The sequence below is a fragment of the Rhipicephalus microplus genome, unplaced genomic scaffold, assembly GCF_043290135.1.
Source record: "Rhipicephalus microplus isolate Deutch F79 unplaced genomic scaffold, USDA_Rmic scaffold_405, whole genome shotgun sequence".
Lineage (NCBI taxonomy): Eukaryota > Metazoa > Arthropoda > Arachnida > Ixodida > Ixodidae > Rhipicephalus > Rhipicephalus microplus.
The window spans coordinates 52,788-74,550 of record NW_027464969.1 but is presented as its reverse complement, the minus strand read 5'-3'; the positions used below and the strand labels follow the sequence as shown (position 1 = coordinate 74,550).

Sequence of the window (21,763 nt, the reverse complement as noted above, 5' to 3'; positions counted from 1 at the left end):
ATTTCCCGCCGGCCAGCTGCAACACTTCCAGGCACTTCTTGGGCGTCTGTAACAATGCCCTTGCAGTTGAAGGGAGCGCGCTGAAGCATTCGTGGGACTGTAGTACTCTCAAGAGCGATGTAACTGAAGTGTGCGATGCGCGAGATTGTAAGGCCCACGCTTGCAGTCTCTCACGAAAGGCCAGCAAGCTGTCCACACTGCCGCGTTCACAAACTTGCTCTTCGTTACTCCCAGTCGGTGCCAATTCGAAAGAATCCCTCTGCCTCACCTGCGAGGTCGCCGAAGTCGAAGCCGCAGCGCTGCTGTCATGGAAGGCACGCCGTTCGAAGTCTGTGTGATCGTGAGGCACAGAAACACTGCAGCCGCTGGGGTAGCACGCGTCGCCAGAAATCAAAACGTGTCCTTGGGGCACATCCGTTTCTGGAACGATCGAGGAGTGTGCCGAAGGCCGTTCTCTGTCATGAACACAAAGGCGACGATGGCCGTCTTCGAGGTCGACCGCACAAGCCTCGGAGGGCAAGTCGCTCTCTCTTTCGGCGTTGCGGGAATCTCGGTCAACGTACCGCGTGTCATTTATGACATCGGCCTCACTGTCAATAAGCTGAAAACTAGCATTGACGCGCCGATTAATTTCACGCCGAAATTTGCGATCCGCGCTCTCAGCCATCTTGAACAGCACAGAGCACAGTAGAATGGTGGCTAGACCAAAGAACACCCACCACCAGAACACGTTGTTAGGCTAGTCAGTTGGTTTGTACATACATACATGAATAAGCAGTAAAGATATACAGCGCGAGGCTGAAAATCAACTGTCCTCTCTTTTTTTATTTATTTACCTTTGCGGCTTACAACTTCAATATGAAAATTTAACAGAAGACACTCACCTGGCATGCTTACGATTCTTTGAGGGCTTCTGCGAGAAGCTTCCTCTATGGCGAGAAGTGTTGTATTGGAATGTTGACTCGACCAATGACTCGACTTGACTTACTGCAGGCCCATAATGATGATGATGATAGTTGCGTCACTTTAAAATGGGTAAACAGTGTCGTAGACATCCAGATTTAAAAGCACCTTGACTGCGCATGGTGACCGCATTAAGGTACTGCTTTTTTTTTGTTAGCACCACCACAACTTCAGTCGCCCATTCGTTTTCCCACAGCGTTCTAGTTCCAATGCTGCTCTATTCACGATAACCTAGGCCAGCCCAGTCGTCAGCATGGTCAGTTGTCGTCTGCTCGATGGGACCGTGCGGCATTGCAACACTGGACACTCGAGAATAACGTGCTCGCTATTCACAGTTTTCACGCCTGCATTCATTTTGGAGCCGACACCGTTTATACTCGCACCAAACTTGGTCTGCCGCACGTGCGTTCATTGGGGAAACGGGTCAGACCACAGTCAGTGCGATATAATTCCGTATGCACGTCGGCGGTAGATCACGACCAACGAAAACGTGCAGGCAGAAAGTTTGGCCTACGATCACTTACAAAGTAAATAAATAAATAATAAATAAAAGAACACGTCTTTCTCGTGTTGGCTTGAAGTGCTTCCTCGTGTAACTATCTCATTTTAATGATCGAGAAGTACTTTACTATTATGACTCGAAAGTAGGCATACGAAATCCCGTGGACTTATTCGTTAACAGCCAGAAAATTAACCAAACACGAATTGCGAAAGCTGCATGCACCTACGAAACATGCATATCCTCAAAACGTCCTCGAGCAGACGATATCAGGACAATTCTTCGTCCTTAAAAAGGTCTCAAAGGGGCATTTTGGGGATAATCCTGCAAGTGTCGACTAGAGGACCAAATGAGGACGTCCTGAAACTGCCGAGGACGTTTGTACCATATGAGGACGACCTCAGGTCGTCGAGTGTTGTCTGGGGTGTGCGTTCATATCGCTGTCTCATTACTTCCCGATATTTGCTCATAACATAGAGCAGCTTCCTGTAATAATTACTGTATGAAGGTGTATGACTCGTCAATCAAAAGTAGCGCTTAGCTTGAGAATTTTACCATGAAAGAAATTTCTTGTTTGACTGGTAGTAACACATTAATGTCTTAATTAATACTTAGTAAAAAAAGTGGAAGTTCCTTTCATTTTTGTAAAAAAAAAAGACCGAACAGCAGTACACTGAATCGGCGGAAATTTCAAAAAATCAGTAGATCTATTAGTGAATTGTGGCCCCTAGAATATACTGCCAGGGACCATAATTCAATCAGCAGTCGTATTAGCACTACTGCTACGGCTTCTGATTTGTATTTAATACTGTGGTACAGCGTGCCCATGATCATGCCAAATTCAATGTGTGCAGGCGCCATAGCAAAACGCGTTACGAGAAGGTTGGTCAAATAGCACGGTTGTCAAATAGTAACACTTCAAGGCACCTTAGACAGCATTATGGTTGGAACGGTTGGAATAAGAAACTGTCTGTTTATTTTTAAACTAAAACATACTTTAAAAAAATTATGGCCGTGTGACGTCGCTGTCACTGTAAAGTACCAGACCTTAACTTCACTATTTAAAGGAAAAAAAAAAGATAACTCTAGTTTGTGGTTCACTAAGTATTCCGGCTAGGTGGCGTCAGCCACCGCCCGATCTAAAGGGTACAGCCATATCAATCCATCCATCCATCGGCCGCCGCTGCGCCATCAACATCAACTGCAACGAGGAGGCACGTGCGTAGCGGGGCCATGAATTTTTGAGCGAGTGCATGTGCCGCGGCTGGCTTAAAAACGATTCTTTGTCTTGCGCCGCTGTCGCCCCATGCAATCGAAGTGCCTCGTTACATACGGCGACAGAAATGTCGCCGTCGCTTTCGACGAGCCGTGGACGGGGCGGGATTTAATTGAACACTTGAAAGGGTTGGACATGTTCTCAGAAGTTGACGCCTCTGCCATAGGCTTGACGGTGAGTCCTTCCTTTCTATATATTTCTACAGTCGTCGTGCTGCAGTGGTTGCCACAGCGTTTGTCATCGATTACTGTAGCTTTGTGTTGCATCTTTTTGCTTCGTCCATTCTATAGAAAAACCCGACAGCGCTAAGTTACATGTTATTGCTAAATTTCGCCCAATTTAAGCCTCGATGACAATCATTGCTGCACCGAATTTACCCCTCACTTCTTTAATCGTAGAAAACGTGGAAGGTATTTTTGTTGAGTAGGGAATCCTACTTCGAGATCGCGCTAGGTGTCGATTCCAGTAGTGTTCGGCATCTAGCGAGGCTGCACGTGTATGTGTAGCCGACGCTGGCAGTAGTCAAATTTATTTAGTGTGTTTATTAAATACAGTTAAATGTTGCGCTTTTCACTTGCTGTGGCGGGAATTCGGGACATGTAAATAGCACGAATGCTTGTGGCAACAGCAGGTCTTTGTTGGCCAACATTGCAACCATGACACTTCCAAATTTTTTATCCGTGTGTTATGTAGTGCCCTTCTGAGTTCTGGCATTCTTATTTTTCCAGCGTTTCGACGAAGACTTCGACGTTTTTGTCGACATTACAGAAGTGGACGTGATCGAAAATAAATCGAGAATAAAAGTCCGACTGACCAGCCAAGTCCGGTGAGTAGTTTTGCATCTTTAGCAATACACTTACAAGCTGCTTGTTGCACACTGCTTTGAGAAAAACGGTGGCTAAAGTTTTCATTTAAAACAGACCTCTCAATTGGATAAGCCTCTTAGCTTGGTAGTTGTAACAAAAAAAGGGTGAGGTGGTTTTTCATAACAGCTTGACAAAATGCAGTTTCTGTGTTGCTATTACAGGATAGCAGATGTTCTGGAAGAGTCTGCACAGCCGTCACAGCCAGCACGGACCGGTGCATACTGCCTCCCAGATGTACCACCAGACATTGCCTGGATGGTAAAATGCCACCAGCCAGGGCAGTACTTCGTAGGTCGCTCTCGAGTACTACAGTGGCTTCACCATGACTTGTACTTATACGACATGTGAGTAATATTTACGTAGATACTGTGCAATATCCTGTTTGAAAGTGCTTTGAAACTTTTCTTCACATTCATCTTTTACCCGCTCTCGTGGGTTAAAAAAAAAGGGGGGGGGGACATCCATGGTGAATAAACAAAAAAAATTGCAGAAAAAGCACTCAAATGCTAGAAAAAATATCTGACATGTCATAGTGCCATCTGTGCAGCTGAAGGAAGCTTCAATGAAGCATGACCCCTTGGTGACAAACCATGGAGTAGTCACAATGCCCACTTGTTTCCTCCCGTGATTAAATATATATTGTTTTTGTTTACATCATTGTGGTCACTATCTTCAAGGTACCAGCTGGTTGGAATGCTGCATAAAGTCTCGCTCAAATGCAAGGAGTAGAAAACAGTGGCATCAAAGTAGTGCCAGTGCCCCCTCCATATCTGTACTGACATTCTTTAATGAGCTAAAAGATCATGGTTTCAGCCTGCTTGTGGTAGCCAGCACAGAAAACTGTGATGACTCTTGAAAACTTTGTATAAGACCCAACAACAGGTATACGAACAATATAGATGCTTCTATGATGCCTTTCAATGCCTGTTGCATTGTTGGTACAGTCGACTCTTGTTAATACGAAGTTCCCGAGAACCGCAAAAAACTTCGAATTAAACGAACTTCCAATTAGGCAGAAATCACAAAAACATGGCATCTTTATTAGGTTCAAAGCCGGCAGTTCTTTACGAAAAGTAGTCGGTCATCTTCGTCTGCTTCTGTTTGCCGAATCTAGCAGTGGAAAGCAGGTTTTGGAAGGCGTAGATGTGCCCAAGTGCTTCTTTAGCGTTGTTCTCCCAAGTGAAAAACCGCTGCGCGAGAGCGAGGCCCGCAGCTACATCGGCAGCCTTCGGTTGTGGCTTGCTTTCAATGTCATCTTCGTCGTCGCTTTGATGAACGCTTTCGTGGGGCCGAACAATCTGCACAATCTCGCTGTCCGTCAGTGCACCGCACGTTTTGACTGTGCTGTCCACGGCGACATAATCTTCAAAGCAGGGGTCACCGAGGACGACGTCAAAGCTGCTGTCACCGAGAGCGGCGTCAACAATGCTGTCGTCAAGCTCGCTTCGCATTTCCACCGGCGGACAAGAAGCCTCTCCCGAAGAATTTGCCACGAAACCACAGGCCCTGAAGCAGTTGGCGATGGTCTCATTCTTCACGCAGCCCCACGCTCGCGCTAGCATGTGGATGGCACTAATTAAACTCGCCTCGTATTGCGAGGACTTATCCATGCACAGAATCATGCGCTCGATGAGATGCTTCCTGTACAGGACATTCACATTTTTGATTATGCCCTGGTCCATGGGCTGCAACACAGATGTCATGTTTGCGGGCAAGTACGCAAGATGGATGGCACTCAAGGCTGGTACGTCCATGTGGGCACTGCATTGGTCGACAAGGAACAACACCTTGCAGTTCGATGATGCGAACTTCCGATCCAGTTTCCTTATCCAGTCCCTGAAAATGTCGGACGTCATCCACGTCTTTCTGTTAGAAGCATAGTCGACAGGAAGGGTCCTGACGCCTTTAAAGCACCTAGGCTTAGCGGCCTTCCCGATCACAAGAAGGCGACATCGTTCAGTGCCAGTCATGTTTGCGGCAATCATAACAGACACCCTTTCCTTACTACGTTTATCGCCAGCACAGTCGTCGTCTTTAAACGTCAGTCTTGTCTGGTAGCAACCGATAAAAAAGCACAGTCTCGTCTGCGATAAAGATGTCTTCCGGCTGATACTCCTCAAGGTACCCGCGAAGATTCTCTGCTTTCCATGCTGCAAATGTTTCCTGGTCGACTGACGCCTTCTCTCCACACACGCTCTTGAAAATCGGGTCATGGCGCTGTTTGAAGCGCGTCAGTCATCCGTCCGATGCAGCGAAGTCGTTGATGTCCAACATTAACGCAAGAGATGAGGCTTTCGCTGGAATGACCTCACCACTGAGAGGAAGTTTGTTGTTGCGTGCCTCTCTGATCCAAATCAGCAGCGCCTTCTCCAAATCCGGGTAGGCGCCGGTGCGCATTCGCTTCCGTGACATTTTAAACTTGTAATTTGCAAAAGCATCCATTATTGATTGCTTGTTTTTTATAAAATTCGAGAGCATGTTAGGCTTAATGCCGTACTTCCGTGCAATGTCTTGCTTGGCAAGGCCTCCCTGCTCTACTTCTTTCAGGACTTCTTTCATCGCCAGATCAAGTGTTCGGTACGAGCCGCGTTTTGCCATTATTCAACGTCGTGGCCAGCCGAACACGAGGAAATAACTTGCGACGCGCAGCTGACACAGTCAACGAAACACAAGCAGAGACGAGAGAACAAGACTGACAGTGAAAGGGATAGCTCGACGTTCGACACGCCGGTGCTGACTGAACAATCTTGCCGCTTCATGCACTGTGGCCCTGCGCACAACGACGATGTCCACAACAGTGCGCTGCGGACAGCTACGATGGTGACGACAGCAGTGCGGTAGTTGTTCTGGCACTTGAAAAATTGCGCATTTTATTGAAACTAACGGTTGCCTCGAGGCTCTAGATTAAAAAATAACTTCTATTTAACCAATCTTGTGGGCTTTCAACTTCGAATTATTGAGCATTTTTTTCTATGGTGTTGCATACAAAACTGACGGGAACACCTCTTGACTTCTAATTAACCGAAAATTCCAATTAAGCGACTTCGAATTATCGGGAGTCAACTGTACATACACTGGATTTCTACTTATCTGAAAATGCCCCGCCATGGTGGTCTAGTGGCTAAGGTACTCGGCTGCTGACCCGCAGGTCGCAGGATGGAATTCCGGCTGCGGCGGCTGCATTTTCGATGGAAGCGAAAATGCAGGAGGCTCGTGTACTCAGATTTCGGTGCACGTTAAGAACCCCAGGTGGTCGAAATTTCGGGAACCCTTTACTACAGCGTATCTCATAATCATATGGTGATTTTGGGACGTTAAACGTCAGATATCAATCAATTACTTATCCAAAAATGCCTTTCTGATGTTTTGTTCTAGCCATACTTTCTGCAGTTATTACCCACAAAGAAACTTGGCTAAAGGCAACCTATTTTCTAGAAATGCAATGCCATTGCAATTGTAACTGTTGCGATTTTTATTCTTTGCATATCAAAGGGGCTCTTGCCCTCATACTCTTCTTTATCGATCTCTCGATAAAGCTTTGGTCTGCTAGTGAGTAACTTACATTCTTGCTTTTGTAAATATTTTTTCCTGCTAGGTACCCTGGGAAATTGTACACAGAGGCAGCACGGGCTTTGATCACCAGATTTCCTAACTTGGCTGATGTAGCGGGGACTGGCTATGTGAGTTCACATATTATTGCAGAATTGATTGCACTGAAAAGCTTGTCTAATAAATGCCTGCTTTTAAGGACCAACAGTGAAGCGAAATCAGTCATTGACAATAAAAAGATAGCTTCTGCAAGAATTTCAGAATTGAACATGGCTCCTCCTGTTCTATAAGCCATTATTCTAAATTGGGACAGGCAGTTACACATGATTAGCCGATGCAACATTCAATAGTGAAATGCTGCTCGCCCTCAAGGTCCCTGTGTGATGATAAATCTGCAGGCTTAACTTTGCTTCTGATTGGAATCATTGCATTTTCATTAAAAAAGTAAAAATTAAAAAATAGCAACGGCACTTTATTACATGAATACGTATTCATGATGTGAGGAAAGGTAATGTTAGAAAGCTGCACTGCCTTCACACCATCAAGTGAGTCTACCAAGAAGTCAGAATCCACTACGTTTTCGGTCATTAAATACCTCCATGAAACTAAGGGAGAGCTTCATATGTGACGATGCATTATCACTAAGAGCATTGTTCGCAGTCCAAAAATGCTTGTGCGCTGCAAGACAGCATGTAAAGTGCATGTGCTGCACCATTCTTTTTTTCTAGTTAGCTGAGTCGTGGTGCAGCAGGTGATGTTGAACATGTGTTGTGAGCCTGCAGGTCATTCCGTTTACAAAGGGAACAACCAAGCAGTGTCATTCGGTTTAGTGAGTAATGAGGAGCAGTGTAAGGAACGCCAACATGCCAAACAACATGGCTGTGGTGATTTCGCTTAGGTGTTGTGAGCTTTGTCTTGTTTTTCTTCCATCTTAATCTTTAAAAGGTGGTGTCCCTTCAACAAAAAAGTTGAGGTGCATGGAACAGCTTAGTTTTCCTCTTTTGGTCGCTAAATGAAGGTGCTCTATAGCAGCTATCTTGCATCAGTGCTTCGTTTTTGATCTCCTGATATGGTGCCGTTCATGTCTTCACAGAAGAGAGAACACCTGCTATAGGGAAAAAAGTCCCGCAATATGCTAAAACAATAATTTGTGCTTGCTTATGGGTGATGGGGTGCAACAGCCCATATGTGTGCCTGTGGCACCACAAGGGCTTAGTGTGTATGCACTGTGTTTTTCAGTGAGCACTAAAAAGTAGAACATATTCAAACTGTGCTCACCGCACCACAGTGGCTGCTTTTCATTTAGTGGTGAAGTGCAGAAAGAAAAAAGGAACATCCCAGTACTAAGAACAACTTCTTGCTGGGCGAGTTGGTGCATGTCTGTGGTTTGTAATGTTGCACATACAATCGAACAAACACAGGAAGTAAAAAAGCGTAAACGGAAAGAGCGCAAACTATCAACTGGCTTTATTCCTTTGGTTGCTGTAAATATATGCACATTTAGCACATGTCCCAAAAAAATTTGAAAGAAGGTTTGTTTACATAGACGTATGTATATGTAAGGCATATCGACATGAGGCGTGTATTGGCCCATAATCGCAATGGCAACGTATTGCTGCGTCTCTTGCAGCACACATAGAGGAACTCTGAGTGCTGAAGAGAAAAAGGTAAGCCGTAAACTTTGCCCCTTGTTTTTTTTTTTTTTTTCCCCAAGCTGATGGTTTTTTTAGCATGAGCTCCGGCTACTGCTCTCGAAAATACGTGTTTGCATTCTCCTTTCTATGCAAGTAAGACGTGCAATAGCATTTGTATTCGTGTTCCCATAAATTGTTGCATGCCAAAGCAAGGCAGTTTTTGCAATGTTTCCGCTAGCAGCTGTTTACCAAGTTAAGGCGACTCATACACTTATGCAGAAGCCACCTTCATGCAACGAACTTTATCACAGCTAATTGTGTGTGCCTACATTTCATTGCATGTGCTGAGCACATCGCATGCTTGAAAAATGTACGCAGTCATGCGCAAGTCATCCCACTAACCGATGGCATGCACTTGCTTCTAATTGAGCATGTGCCGTTACCCAAACATAATAAACAAAACACATCAACGAAATATAGGCACACGCAATTAGCTGTGATGAAGTTAATTGCATAAAGGTGACTTCAGCGTGTAACATAAGCTTCTCCGTCACTTGGTAAATGGTTGCTAGCGAGAACATTACAAAAACTGCCTTACCTTGGCACGCAACAATTTTCGGGAACACGAATGCAAATGCTATGGCTCGTCTTACTTGCATAGAAAGGAGAATGCAAACACGTATTTTCGAGAGCAGTAGCCGGAGCTCATGCTAAAAAAACCATCAGCTTGGGGAAAAAAAAAAAAAAAACAAGGGGCAAAGTTTACGGCTTACCTTTTTCTCTTCAGCACTCAGAGTTCCTCTATGTGTGCTGCAAGAGACGCAGCAATACGTTGCCATTGCGATTATGGGCCAATACACGCCTCTCGTCGATACGTCTACGTAAACACACGTGAGCCTGTGTGTACTGCGCCATGTGGAGCCTCTAACATAGCTGCTATGCACACAACGGCGGACAGATGGCAGCGATTTTGCATAAGGCCTATACTCGCACATAGTACTTCAAAGCACCAGCATTTGCACGCCAGCTCAATATTTATTGATCAGAGGTGTGAGCTATCGAAAAGTCAACAGGCAGTGGGGATTCCTAGAAATTTTCGATAAAAATATTTCACGTGAGTCATCTCTTTCAATAAAAATATTCTCACCGAGTTGCGATCGCTAATATTTCATATTTCAAGGAACGAGATCGAAAGGTGTCAAGTAAGGCACAGAGCACACGAGATATTAGTGGTAAACAGCATTGACACAAAGTTCAAGGAAGTCAATTGCATGCAAATGGACTCACTGGCTCACTGAGACTGATAAACAGCGCTAGTCTGAGTTTTGGTGTCTCTGAGTCCGAGCGAGTCCCAAGGGCAAAATATATTTCATGAGTGAGCGTATGTGAGCTCTTCATCTTTGCCGACCTATGTGTGTGCCATTTCACATGCTAGATGGTGTTAGTTGCATCCGGCGGCTTGTCGTTCTCTTAGCTCTTTCAAACTGAAGGTGCAACTAGCTGACAATAAGCACACTACTTATGTGTTGTGAACTGCAGCAATCAATGGACTGTGGTATGAATAATTGGCCACCAGAAAGCTATTGCAAAAAAAAAAATAACTGCACTTCAAAATTGTTGTCACAGCCCTTTTAAGGGACGTGGCAATGAAAATTATCTTTATTTATGAGGCCAAAGGGATGAAATTCGGCATGCAGATGTCATTTGTTGTGCTGATATCATAACTGGAATCGGTTTTGAGCTATCTAATGTACCTCTTGAGTTACAACACTTGATAGACTCTCATTGTCATCCCAATATTAATTAGCTAATTAGACATAAGCTTGTCAAAATTTTTGCATAAGGATATTCACAAGGCTTCATTTTGTGCCATAATGCTATTGGTTTATTTTTAATATTTAAATAAGCACACAAATTTTTTTAATGTCCCAGACATATTGTCTTACCAACAACTTTTATAAAAAGCCAATTAGAAAAGTCCGTATGATGTGTACACAAATATGGACAGCTTTACCGCACTCACCCATGTTTGAGAATCTAAGTGCAAAAAACGGAATGGCTATAGCTTAATTTGTTGTGAAATGGCATAGGGATGACTGACAGCAACTGCTCAAAAAATTGAAAGCTGAGAAAATGGAGCCCAAAGATTTTGGAGCTAGAAGTTGATAGAATGGAACTCTGAAGGAAACTGGCTTTATTTTTCATTGGAGAAATGCATCTTTGTGGCTATCTAGAGCTCCAATTTGTCCTCTTTATGATGCCAATATGGTGGCACTGTGCCAAGGGAGAGCTTCAAATTTGCATCTTGCTATGCCCAATTTTCACATAGCTTTTTTTGACGACATCCCACTAGTGAAATGCTTGTTTCTCAACTTTTACTGCTTATTTGGGTCTAAAATCACACTATGATGTGACACATGGTCTCAGGATTGCAGAAAAGAATAATTGAAAAACTGAACATTTTGACCAAATTACGATTCCCATTGCCACGTCTCCCCTTAAATATGCTCTAACACAATAATCATGTTCTGGCATAAGCTATTTGAAAATATTTTGTGCACTAGAATCCGATTTCAGAGCAGACATAGTGTTGGAAGTTATAATTATGCGCCTAAAATACCCCCGAGACCAAATTTTGAAACTCAGGTGCATGTGTGCGATAGTCCTGCATGCGTGAGCACTTCTTAGTGATTATTAGCGAGAAATGTTGCCGTTAAAATATTTTAATTTAATTTCAAAGTAAGCAAGAGTGCGCATCTGAGTTTGCATCAACTCGCAACATCACCACTAATATGACAGAGACAGAGCTCCATGTGATGTTTCGAAAGAAAAGCGAGTATTGTCAACATCACAAGATGTCATGCAGTGCCCGCGTGCACAATACACCAACTGAAATCTGGCAAGGACTATTTTTTGTCACCTCCCCACGCTGTCTTGTCACGCTGCTCTCAATGTGGTAGTTGTTGCTTCGGCCAGGATTGCTCTTTTTATTTTTCTGGGGGGAAGGGGGCACATATTTAGCACTGGCATCGTTTCATTGTTTATCACACATGGGGCCCAGTTTTTATAACTGAGAACAACACCATGGCTTAAATGCACATTATCTCGCACTCTCTCTTTCTCGGACACTGGTTGCTTGTTGGTATTTAGGGGAGCATTTTGAACTGACATAAAATTGTTCTAATTCAGTGATGCTAGCATTATTTATACAATGCATTTGAGCATTAATGATTCAATTTTGGGATGTCCAGACACAAAGCTACAAACTGCAGAAATGAAGGAAAGAAGTGTAAACTTAAGGGCTCATTTTTTTTGTAAACAGATTATTCCAAGAACTAACAGACAACAACGCCAAGGAAAGTATAGGGAATGCTATCAGAAGTAACTGTAATGTAAATGTTAATAAAAGTGAACGAAAAAATAACTTGCCACCGGCACGGATCGAAGAGTGTTCCACACTCATTGTAGTGGCAATGGGCAACACTGACTGACCCTCCCACGTTTAAATACACATATAGTATACCCATAAGGTGGATGGGGGGATGACCACCACTGTGGCTCAGTGGTAGAGCATCGGACGCATTATTCAAAGGCCTTTGGGCCGGTACCTGCCAGTGGCAAGGTATCTTTTCGTCCACTTTTCTTTTGTCACATTTACATTACAATTACTTTTAATACCATCATCTATACTTTTCTTGGCATCATCACCATCTATTCTCATTATTAATCACTTAAACTGCAGTAATGAAGTTACAAGCAGAACATTCAGTGTAGTTTCCCTTTAAGCTCAATAAGTACCCTTGTGGGGTCAGAAAAAATAAAAACAAAAGCAGAACAGAAGTGCCGGGGAGGTAAATTTCTTTTTTCATATTTTCTGTTATAAGTTATTGATTAGAGCAATGTTTATTTTCAAAAGAAAAGGGATGAATCAATAACAACTTTCCGAAATACTTTTATTATGTGATCTCACTCAACCAAACTGTGATGACAGCTGCTGCAGTGGCACTCATTCCTTGTACTTGTTGCCAGTCATACTTTTGTGTGTGAGGCGATCCATGATCACATGATTGCAGTTACCTATTTAAATAACATATTTAGTAACTCTCTCGTGCTTTACAGGATTCATGGCGAGAAGCTCTAAGATTTAAAGCCAAATATGAAAGGAAGAAAATGAAGGCATTAACAAAGGAGAACACAGAAAGAATTCCGCGGAAGAAGAAGCCTACAGAGGACGAGTGCACTGCTCCTCGGCGCACTGAGAGGCCTAGTGTACGTATTTCAAATTTTGCACAGCCCTGCAGACATCAGGTTTGTCTTTGCCATCTGGCCAACAAAATTTATCTGTGCTTTCAGGCAGCTGTCTTGGCTGACGCAGAAGATGCCGAGACCATTGCTGGTCACGTTTTGGCAATGACGAAAGAAGTTGCAAAGGCCAGGCCCGACATGGCCTATATTGAGGACTGTATGAGCAGAACTTTGCCAAGCAGAAGGGAGTGGGTGTCCCAAGACAGCCCATCTGTTGATGACATCATTAAGAAGTACCCTGCTCTTTTAATCGGCTCCATCGTAAGTTTTTCAGTGTGCATTCATGAATCGAAAGTGGCTAAAAAGTGCCCAGGGAAATAGCATGCTCTGCTGTTTCGGCCACATCCATCCATTCTTGAGATGTTTGTTTTGCAATTATTTGTTGTACAGTTGTTCTAAGTATTTTATTAGTTCATCAAGCTTTTCAAAATTTTTATTCTGCAGTTTATTTGATATAAACTATTGAAATGTTATTTACTGACTGTTTGAATTGTTCACTTTATGCTAACATGATGCATATGTACAATGGCTTGAACAAGAATGCAGTAAAACCCTAATGTACATTTTTGATTAAAGTGTAAAAAGTACACCTAAGATGTGAAAAAACAGGAAAAATGAAAATAATTTAGCATTGCTGAGCTGTATGGTTTATTTCATTGCTTACACTTATTGCTTTTACTGTTGCGTGGTTCTGTCCAACACACAACCCGAGAGTCTGCTTGTTTAGGGAATATCAGGGAAGCTCGAAACACAGAAATCGCTTGTTGTGACGTCAAGATGGGGCAGAAAGGGGATACAACATCCTTTCTACTACTGATAGCATGAAGCGAGTGAAAGCAGTGTTTGAGTAATATTTCAGTTCATCAAAGAAGCAATGGAGAGTGCCTCTGAACTTGACGCAATATAGAAGTCGCACAAAGAGAATATAAAAGACGAAGCAACAACTGCAAACCTTTGGCAGATAGCAGAGCAACTCTTGGATTTGTAATCTAGAGTTGCCAGTTCTGCTTATAACAGGAGGATTCGGGCTTCTTTTTCTGCCGATTTGTTTGGAGAATTTTTCAGTCGCCTGTCGCGTTTTAGTTTGGGGTAATTTGCATTTCCAGCAAATATAGTTATTTTAGTTGTCACGTTCCAGAATCCACATTTGTCATTTACTAATAACATTTTTGTTGACTGAAACGTGAATGCATAGGCGTTTACAGGGTTCCCCATAAAGGGGGCCAAAGGTTCGTTGCAGTGGCCCTCAACCCTACTAAGTCTACGTATGGGGAAGATTTTTTGCTCCCCCTTCCCTTAGGTGACTAGGTGAGCTAGGCTGGCCCCTGTGACCCGCTTTCCATGTGCAGGCCTATGGTTATGTGTTCAAACATATGTTGAGGGAAACTCAAGTAAACGTCAAATATATGTCGGGGGAAAATTATAAATAACGTTCATCATGCCATGGCAACATAATGGAAACCATGCTAAGAAGTATCTATGTGCTTTTGTTGATAGTCTTGTATATTGATTCAAGAAATCGTGGAATCACTAGGATTATGCCAAATAGGCCAATTTAGTGCTTCAGCACTAATTTGTGAATGCAAGATGAACTTACTGGTACATTAGTGACAGTAAAAGGGTCAAATAAAACTTGCAACATTGCCTGGTGCATTTACTCATGACAATCAGTCAGTTGTTCGAGTGCCTGGTGTAATACCGTAGAAAGTCTAGTGCTACGGCAGCCAAAGTGATCACTACTTCACGATACCTTTGCGAGATTGTCGCCTTATTTGCCAATGTTTGGTAGCTACAACATATCACTGTTGGCATTGTTTTGTGTCATTGTGGTTTGTAGGAGATGGCCGAATGCCCTGCAATAGTGACTTTGAAAGCAGTTGTCTAAAAAAATGGCTCCTGTGCCAGCTCATCTTAAAGCTATTCTCTAGTACATGCATTGCCACACTCAGCCACAATCTAGTTGACAAATGGAAATTCAAATTAAACTGTGGAAGGTTAGAGTGGCATCATCCACAGAAACATGGTAAATTTATGCTATTTTATTGGCATTATGTGATTCATTTTGAGGCTGTAAAAGAACAACTAAAGTGCATGCAGCACACCCATTCAGGGGAAAGCGAATGTGTGCCAAAATTGGCAAGGTGCATGCTTTGATAATTTATGTTAATTTGGCTTGCTGTACAGAGCAGCATAAAGTATTTTTGAAGGTTTTGCAGTAAGTCTGCAGTTGTCCTTGCTTATATTAAAATTTTATAGTATACTTGTTTTATGACACAACTGGTGGTGCGTCACTGATGTACATCCCTTTGTCTCTGCACTTTTGGCTATAGTCACTCATATTACATCATAGCGACAAGCTACTAACATCTAGATTTTCAATAGCTATATTGACCAAGCGGCAGGAATGAGTAATCTGTTTGCTAAACAGCTTATTTCGTCACTTGCTGCTTCAATGCATCGAATTCCTTGGCAGGACTTACGAAGATTATGTCCTGCTATGTACTTTACTTGTGAAACTGGCAGATAGTAACCTCCGCATTTTATTTCAAAATTGCCCTTTTGTGCTTGGTAGGAGTAGGTCGAACCTTTTTATAAAAGACACTGATTTAAAATAGAAATTGGTATAAGAGACAGCAGTGTGTCTACATTGAAATAGGTGTTGATAAGAAAATGCATAAGTGATACCCATGCTTATAAGAAACACCGCATAAAAAGACAAGAGTTGCTCCTCAGTACAAATTTCTTATAAAGGGGTTCAACTGTATTTGAAAGTGGCTTTGTTTGCCTTTTTGAAAAATTAACAAAAAGCTGGTATTAAGAAGACCGGCAGAAAGAAAGAAAATTTAGACAGTAACAAGGTTAGTTGAGCACACTAATAACAAATGTCTGGTATGTTCCAAGGAACCATAAATATACTCAGCTCAAATGCATTCGCTAGCAGTTTATCTCACATCCATAGCACCATGGTGCTGTGGATGGCACTGCAAATCCAAAACTTAGAAAGTATGTCCCATTTCAGAAAACTGTTGCAAGGTATGAAAATGATGCTTCAAAGCCTTTTTCATAACCTGGTGCACAGTCTCATTTCCTAATATTTTTTAACTGCACACGTATCTGAGCACTTCTGCAACTCCTTAAAAGGGAAAGATATTATGCATTTGTAGCACGAAGCTCAACCGAAATCCTCGTGTATCTTTTAGGATGAAAGCTTTGTTCTGTCCATGGAAATGTTGAGGAATCCATGAAAGTTTTTTTGTAGCTTGGTGCTACAAATGTGTGGTTGTCCATTTTTGTTTTTGTAACAGTAACCGTCTTGCCACATTGCAAGAGCCCATAAAACTGATTAACATCATCTTCAGCATTTTTATTCATATTACTGTAATCGTGAACCTGACTACACGTTTTGCAGTGCTGTGACCTTGTGCAATGTTGTACCGCAGATGCAAGTAAGTCTATAGGGTTTACCGTCATTAAAATGCCTTATGAAAATTTTATAGGTGCAGCTGGAATTCAGGTTGCTTACCAAAGTGCCCATAATGGAGAAACTGGAAGAATTCTTGGGGCCTGCTTCAGGAAAAATAGTAAAAATAGCCAGACAGAAACGTCACATGCAAAAGTTTCTGGAAGACCTCGATGCTGTTCTTGTCGATGCCTCTGAAGATGCATCCGAGGGTAATTTCAAACATTTCTACGCTAACATTACCACCTTTCTTTGTATCTAGCTTCCAGTAGCGCCATTCTTCCGATTTTACGTCAAGCAAATTGGGTGCTGTAAAATTGAATGTATTAGGCAAGATTTGTTTGCACAGTTCTACATTGGTTGACTCAGAGCATGCGTTCGATTAGTCTATCACTATATGCACTTGTTTTGAAAATGCAATGTCACACTCCTAGAAACTGGCATTAAGTGCCAACGACGTGATTACAGGTAGCTATTACAGAGATAAATTTATTTCAAGAGCTCATGTACAGAAGCAATAAAAATTGCTTAAATATCTCAGCTGCTGAAGATCTTAAACTGCCTCTATTTGTGCAATACATTCACCACTGCTTGAACTTCTCAGCTAAAGCTAGGTTGAAATACAGTTCATTCTGTGCTCAAACCAATAAAATAAAATTTAAGAAAATAAGTTTTGTTCAATGATGGAACCAAAACTGAAGCACAGATGAGCACAAGCAAAAGACCAGAATGTTGGAAACAAAGATTACAGAAGAGGCAAAGTTCTGTATTTGTTGTGTGCCATGTGCGTTTAATTGCAAGCACAGCCTGCACGCCCACACAACGAAGTTGGTTGGTGGTCGATATAATGATGCTCACTTATTCTTGACGAAGTAGGGCAGTGACGCTCTTCCGTGTTTTAGTATCGCGGCTGAATGTGGGTGAATTTCATTTCTTCTCAAATATTACTAGAGGTCGGTTTTTGAAAATTTCTAAACTGCAATGGGATTTTTGCATGAATGAATTCAATACTCCCATTTCACAAAATGCCTACCTCCACTAATAAAAAAAGGTAATTTAACATTCTTACATACAGTTCAAAGTGATTTCTTTAGTCTTTTTAAAGGGGTCGTAGCAGGCAAGATGGGTGCCACTGTGTTTTCCAATACTTTTCTTGAGTTTTCAATTTATTTCTGTGCATTCTACATTTGGCAATGGCAAGGATTAAAATTCGTGCCAAAATTTTTTTCACATCTGAAAGCACGAAGATGTAAACTGCATCTTCTAAAGGTACGATAAAAATTTTGTTATATTATGTCTTGCAGTGCTATCCCCAATGGGAATTAGGTTCTGCTGCTTAAACACCATAGCAATACACAAACTAGTTGTGTAGTAATGTAGATGTAAGTAAGCACGTCTACTCCTTCTCACTTCACATTAGGTATCCAGCTGGTCTGTGGTGCACGTGACTGTGAATTTCGCTTGGCTGGGTGACCCTGCATACTTCCTAAGTTTGAGTGTAGTTACCATGACTACCCCATAAAAGATAGTCAGTCATGTACACCATTACAGCCTCTATGTTTCTAGTGAGTTGCTAAAATGGCAGTTTGAATCCAGCTTGTAGCTTTTGCATTTAAGTACTTTTTGAAACAGTGCAACTCACGGTTTTTTCAGAGGTGATGCTCACTGCTGCTATTTGTGTCCTTCCGGCAATGGTGAAGGAAAGAATGGATGCTTTCATCTGCAAATTTGTGAGTATAATTCATAGTTTGTATATTACTTTCCCTGTGAACTGCAGTTGTGAAGTTGCCATCTGTGATAAATGTTTGCTATATCTTTTGCAAGTGAATTGTTGAAAAGCCTTTCAACCAGCCATGTCCAAGACGACTTTCACGTACCATTTATGCATAGGTTACCCAGTACAGTAGAAGCCCGCCATAATGTAGCCCGCTCGGAGGCTACATCACTGTCAGCCACTCTTTGCATTGTTTTTATAGGATTCAATGAATCGGTATCTCCACTGTTTGAAATGCCATGAACTGGCACTCCAAGCTGACCAGAGTGGGCACGTTGATTTTTTATGCAGCCCGAACTGGCTTAAGGATGCATTCAGTGATGTGATGTTGTGTATCGCGAGCCATGATATGGTTTTTATTCGTGTCACCATAAGCATAGATCTTAGAACCTGTGTAATGCTATGTAAGCACGGCATCTGTGCCACCGTCGTCATCCCCAGCCTATTTTTGTGTCTTCTGCAGAATGAAGACCGCTCTAAAATTATCTCCAATTTACCCTTTCTTGAGCAAGCCGATTCAGTTTCATCCCTGTGAGCTCCCTAATTCTGTCGCTCTAGGTGATTCCCTGCCTTCTCGGCTTTTCCTCTTTTTTTTTTTGCATTCATTCTGCTTCTCTTGCCCCCAGTTGTTTGTTTTACTCTTTGTATGGCCGCACCAAGTTTATTTCTTTCAACCTGCAGTACCCGACTGTCTCACCCAATCTGGTGTTTTCTAATAGCTTAATGTTTTACCAACCATTTCCTGTTTCATGGTATGGTACATGGTCCTTAAAGGGATACTGAACAAATTTTTGGCCACCAAGATATTCAATCAAATTGGAAGTGGGGTCCTCAAAGTGATCGGGACAACCTTCATTCCAGGCAGAAACTACAGGGAAATAATGAATTTAATGCGTTTTTAACAAACTACTACCGCATCCAGCAGCCACGCCGTTCACTACAGGAGGTGATGTTTCGTGACGTCATACCCACCCGAGATGGGCACACTAACAATGCGGGCCCTCTACTCGCTCATCTCCCCCTGCGGTTCCTAGAACCGGTATGAACAGCAGCGGTTGCAAACAGTTCTCCCCGCCGAGGCCAAGTAGCTAGGCAAAGCATCAGTGCTTTTGGGAAAGAGTGAGAGAAGAGGACAGGAACTCGTGCGCCCTGCATGTTTCTCGGCGAATGTGATGGCATGGTTTCCACTCGCACACAGACGCCACGGGTTGACAATTCATGAAAAATACAGGCAACTGTTCAAAAATATGGGAAATCAACTGTTTATCAGAACAGTCACATCTTCTGATTATAATCACGAATTTTAGTCAGTTTTCCAATTTTTGTTCAGTATTTCTCTAATTTTTATTAAGTTTCCCTGTTAGGCTCTAAGCCCAGATTACTTGTTGATCTGGTGGTACGTAGAGGTTTGCATACTTTTCATTTGAGGAACAGTGGCTGATTCCCTGTCATGATTTGAGAATGCATGCTTTATGCACTTCTGCCCATTTTTAATTTTGATTAATTTTTTTTCATAAATAGGCTCCCCTTATAGGTTTACATACGCTTGTGCAGACTCCAGGGTAGGCAGCCAATAATGAACTCTTTTTTTCTTTACTATTAGCTTTGTTGATGGCATATTCCTTTTTAGGCATAATTTTGTAGTTCTTGATATATATAGTCAATCTTTTTTTTCAATTCACTGCCATGTGTTAGCTCACATAGTTCTAAAGTGTTTTTTGTGCAAGGTTTTTGCAAATTAAGGGCACCTAGGCCAGAAACTGCATGGTCTTATCGCACTCAGTTTACTTGTGGGTTGTTTCTGTTGTCATGCTAGCATGCCATGCCTGCTCAATTTTTTTATGCCTTCAATGGAATCTCTTACAATAACATTTTCATCGATAATGCAGTTCTAAATGGAGTTCTAATGCAGTTCGATAATGCAGTTCTAAAAGACAATCTAAATATGATTGTATGTGCCAGTACCCCTATATATAGCCAAACAAATTGGAGTCATGTAGCTTTGTTATATTTTGCGTAACTGATTGCCAAATTCGAAAAAAGCAGCAGAGCAAGTAAGCGTGGCACCCCACCTCTCCGTCATTATTAATTTACTGTGCTTCGAACAATTTTTTTTACAGCAAAACCAATTGCGGATCTCTTCTTTCCACTGATCAAACAACAATATAAAATTCTGAAAAAAATTTAAGAGGTCGACCAGCCATGGTTTGTTCAATCTTACGTGGAATCACACCTTTTTCTTTTTTTTTTTTCAGAACGAATTATTGGGTTGTGTGTAAACAAGACCAGTCACTAAACTGTGGATAAGCCTGTAGCCTTAGTGCGAATGCTTTATGAATTATTAAGAATGTTCCTTCTAGTTTGGAAGCATGCTTTGCAAATTAATTTCAGTTTCATTTATTTGTCAGTGTGCCGTAAAACATTACGTTTTATCTGTTCCTACATAAAGGAGCTGTTGTAATAATGAAGCAACAAGTTTTTTGTTGAAGTGTGCTTTTTTATTTTTGTAGGACCCCACAAAGACGCACTACGTGCCCACAGTCACATTCATGGGAAATGTGTTGACATCTGATGCATTTGCTGTGAGGCTGGAGGACATCGAAATTGCAGAGAAGAGCCTCTTGGCAGCAATTTCCACCCAGATGGCACTATACTGGGCTACCAATATAGTTTTTGATAAAAAAGCTCAACGAACGTTTGACGTTCTATCCCGCGCTCTTAAAGTGAAGAGTGGCCTACGGCCAACACCACTAGTCAGCGTAACACTGACCACCCTGAGCCATTAATGAATAAAGTTTTTTGAACGAATAGATGTGGATTTCTTATCTCTCCTGGAGCCTCTGTGCCAGACATGGCGCAACCTAATGAAAATCATGTTCTTGAAAACTTTTTTTCATTTGCCGCTGGGAGAGCTTGACGGCTGGTTTCTTAAAGAGCACTCGCACAAGTAATGAACTACATTGAGAGACATCGATCATGAGCAACTGCATGCGACTCTGATGAGGAACGTTGTGAAAGAGTAACCATCGCTCTCATTGGCGTGGAATATCCATTCTTCCCTGCGGGACTAATGGGAAAGAGTAACAATTGCTCCAATTAAGAGCACTCAGAGAGAGCAAGTGTTACTCCTGTGAGAGTATTCACAGAGCATATTACTCCTTGTAAAGAATAACCATCGCTCCCCGGGGAGTATTGATAAAGACTATCTGTTACTCCATCAGGGGCATACGGAAGGACTAAGCGTCACTCCCATAGGAGCATTGACAGAGAGTATCCATTGCTCCTTCTAAAGAGTAACCATCACTCCCCTGGGAGTATTGAAAAGGACTATCTGTTCCTCCATTGGAAAGAGTGTCACTCCCATAGGAGCATTGACCAAGAGCATCCGTTCCTCCTTGAGGAGTTTAGGAAGGGAGCAATGGATGCTCTCATGCGGT

At 42.3% G+C, this 21,763-nt stretch overlaps 1 protein-coding gene across 2 annotated transcripts; it reads left to right on the top strand.

Moving 5' to 3' along the window:
• Window positions 1–1,882: 1,882 nt before the first annotated feature.
• LOC142794364 (uncharacterized) lies at window positions 1,883–21,134 on the top strand. 2 transcript variants are annotated; one of them, XM_075885884.1, is made up of 9 exons: window positions 1,884–2,912; window positions 3,467–3,564; window positions 3,766–3,948; window positions 7,200–7,284; window positions 12,907–13,056; window positions 13,141–13,353; window positions 16,590–16,764; window positions 18,206–18,282; window positions 20,837–21,134. In XM_075885884.1, the coding sequence occupies exons 1-9, from the start codon at window positions 2,769–2,771 to the stop codon at window positions 21,110–21,112; spliced, it is 1,401 nt and encodes a 466-aa protein (XP_075741999.1). In that variant the 5' UTR covers window positions 1,884–2,768; the 3' UTR covers window positions 21,113–21,134. The 2 variants fall into 2 exon arrangements, with proteins under 2 accessions (XP_075741998.1, XP_075741999.1); XM_075885883.1 differs by having other exon boundaries at window positions 1,883–2,912; window positions 12,907–13,353.
• The last annotated feature ends 629 nt before the right edge of the window (window positions 21,135–21,763 follow it).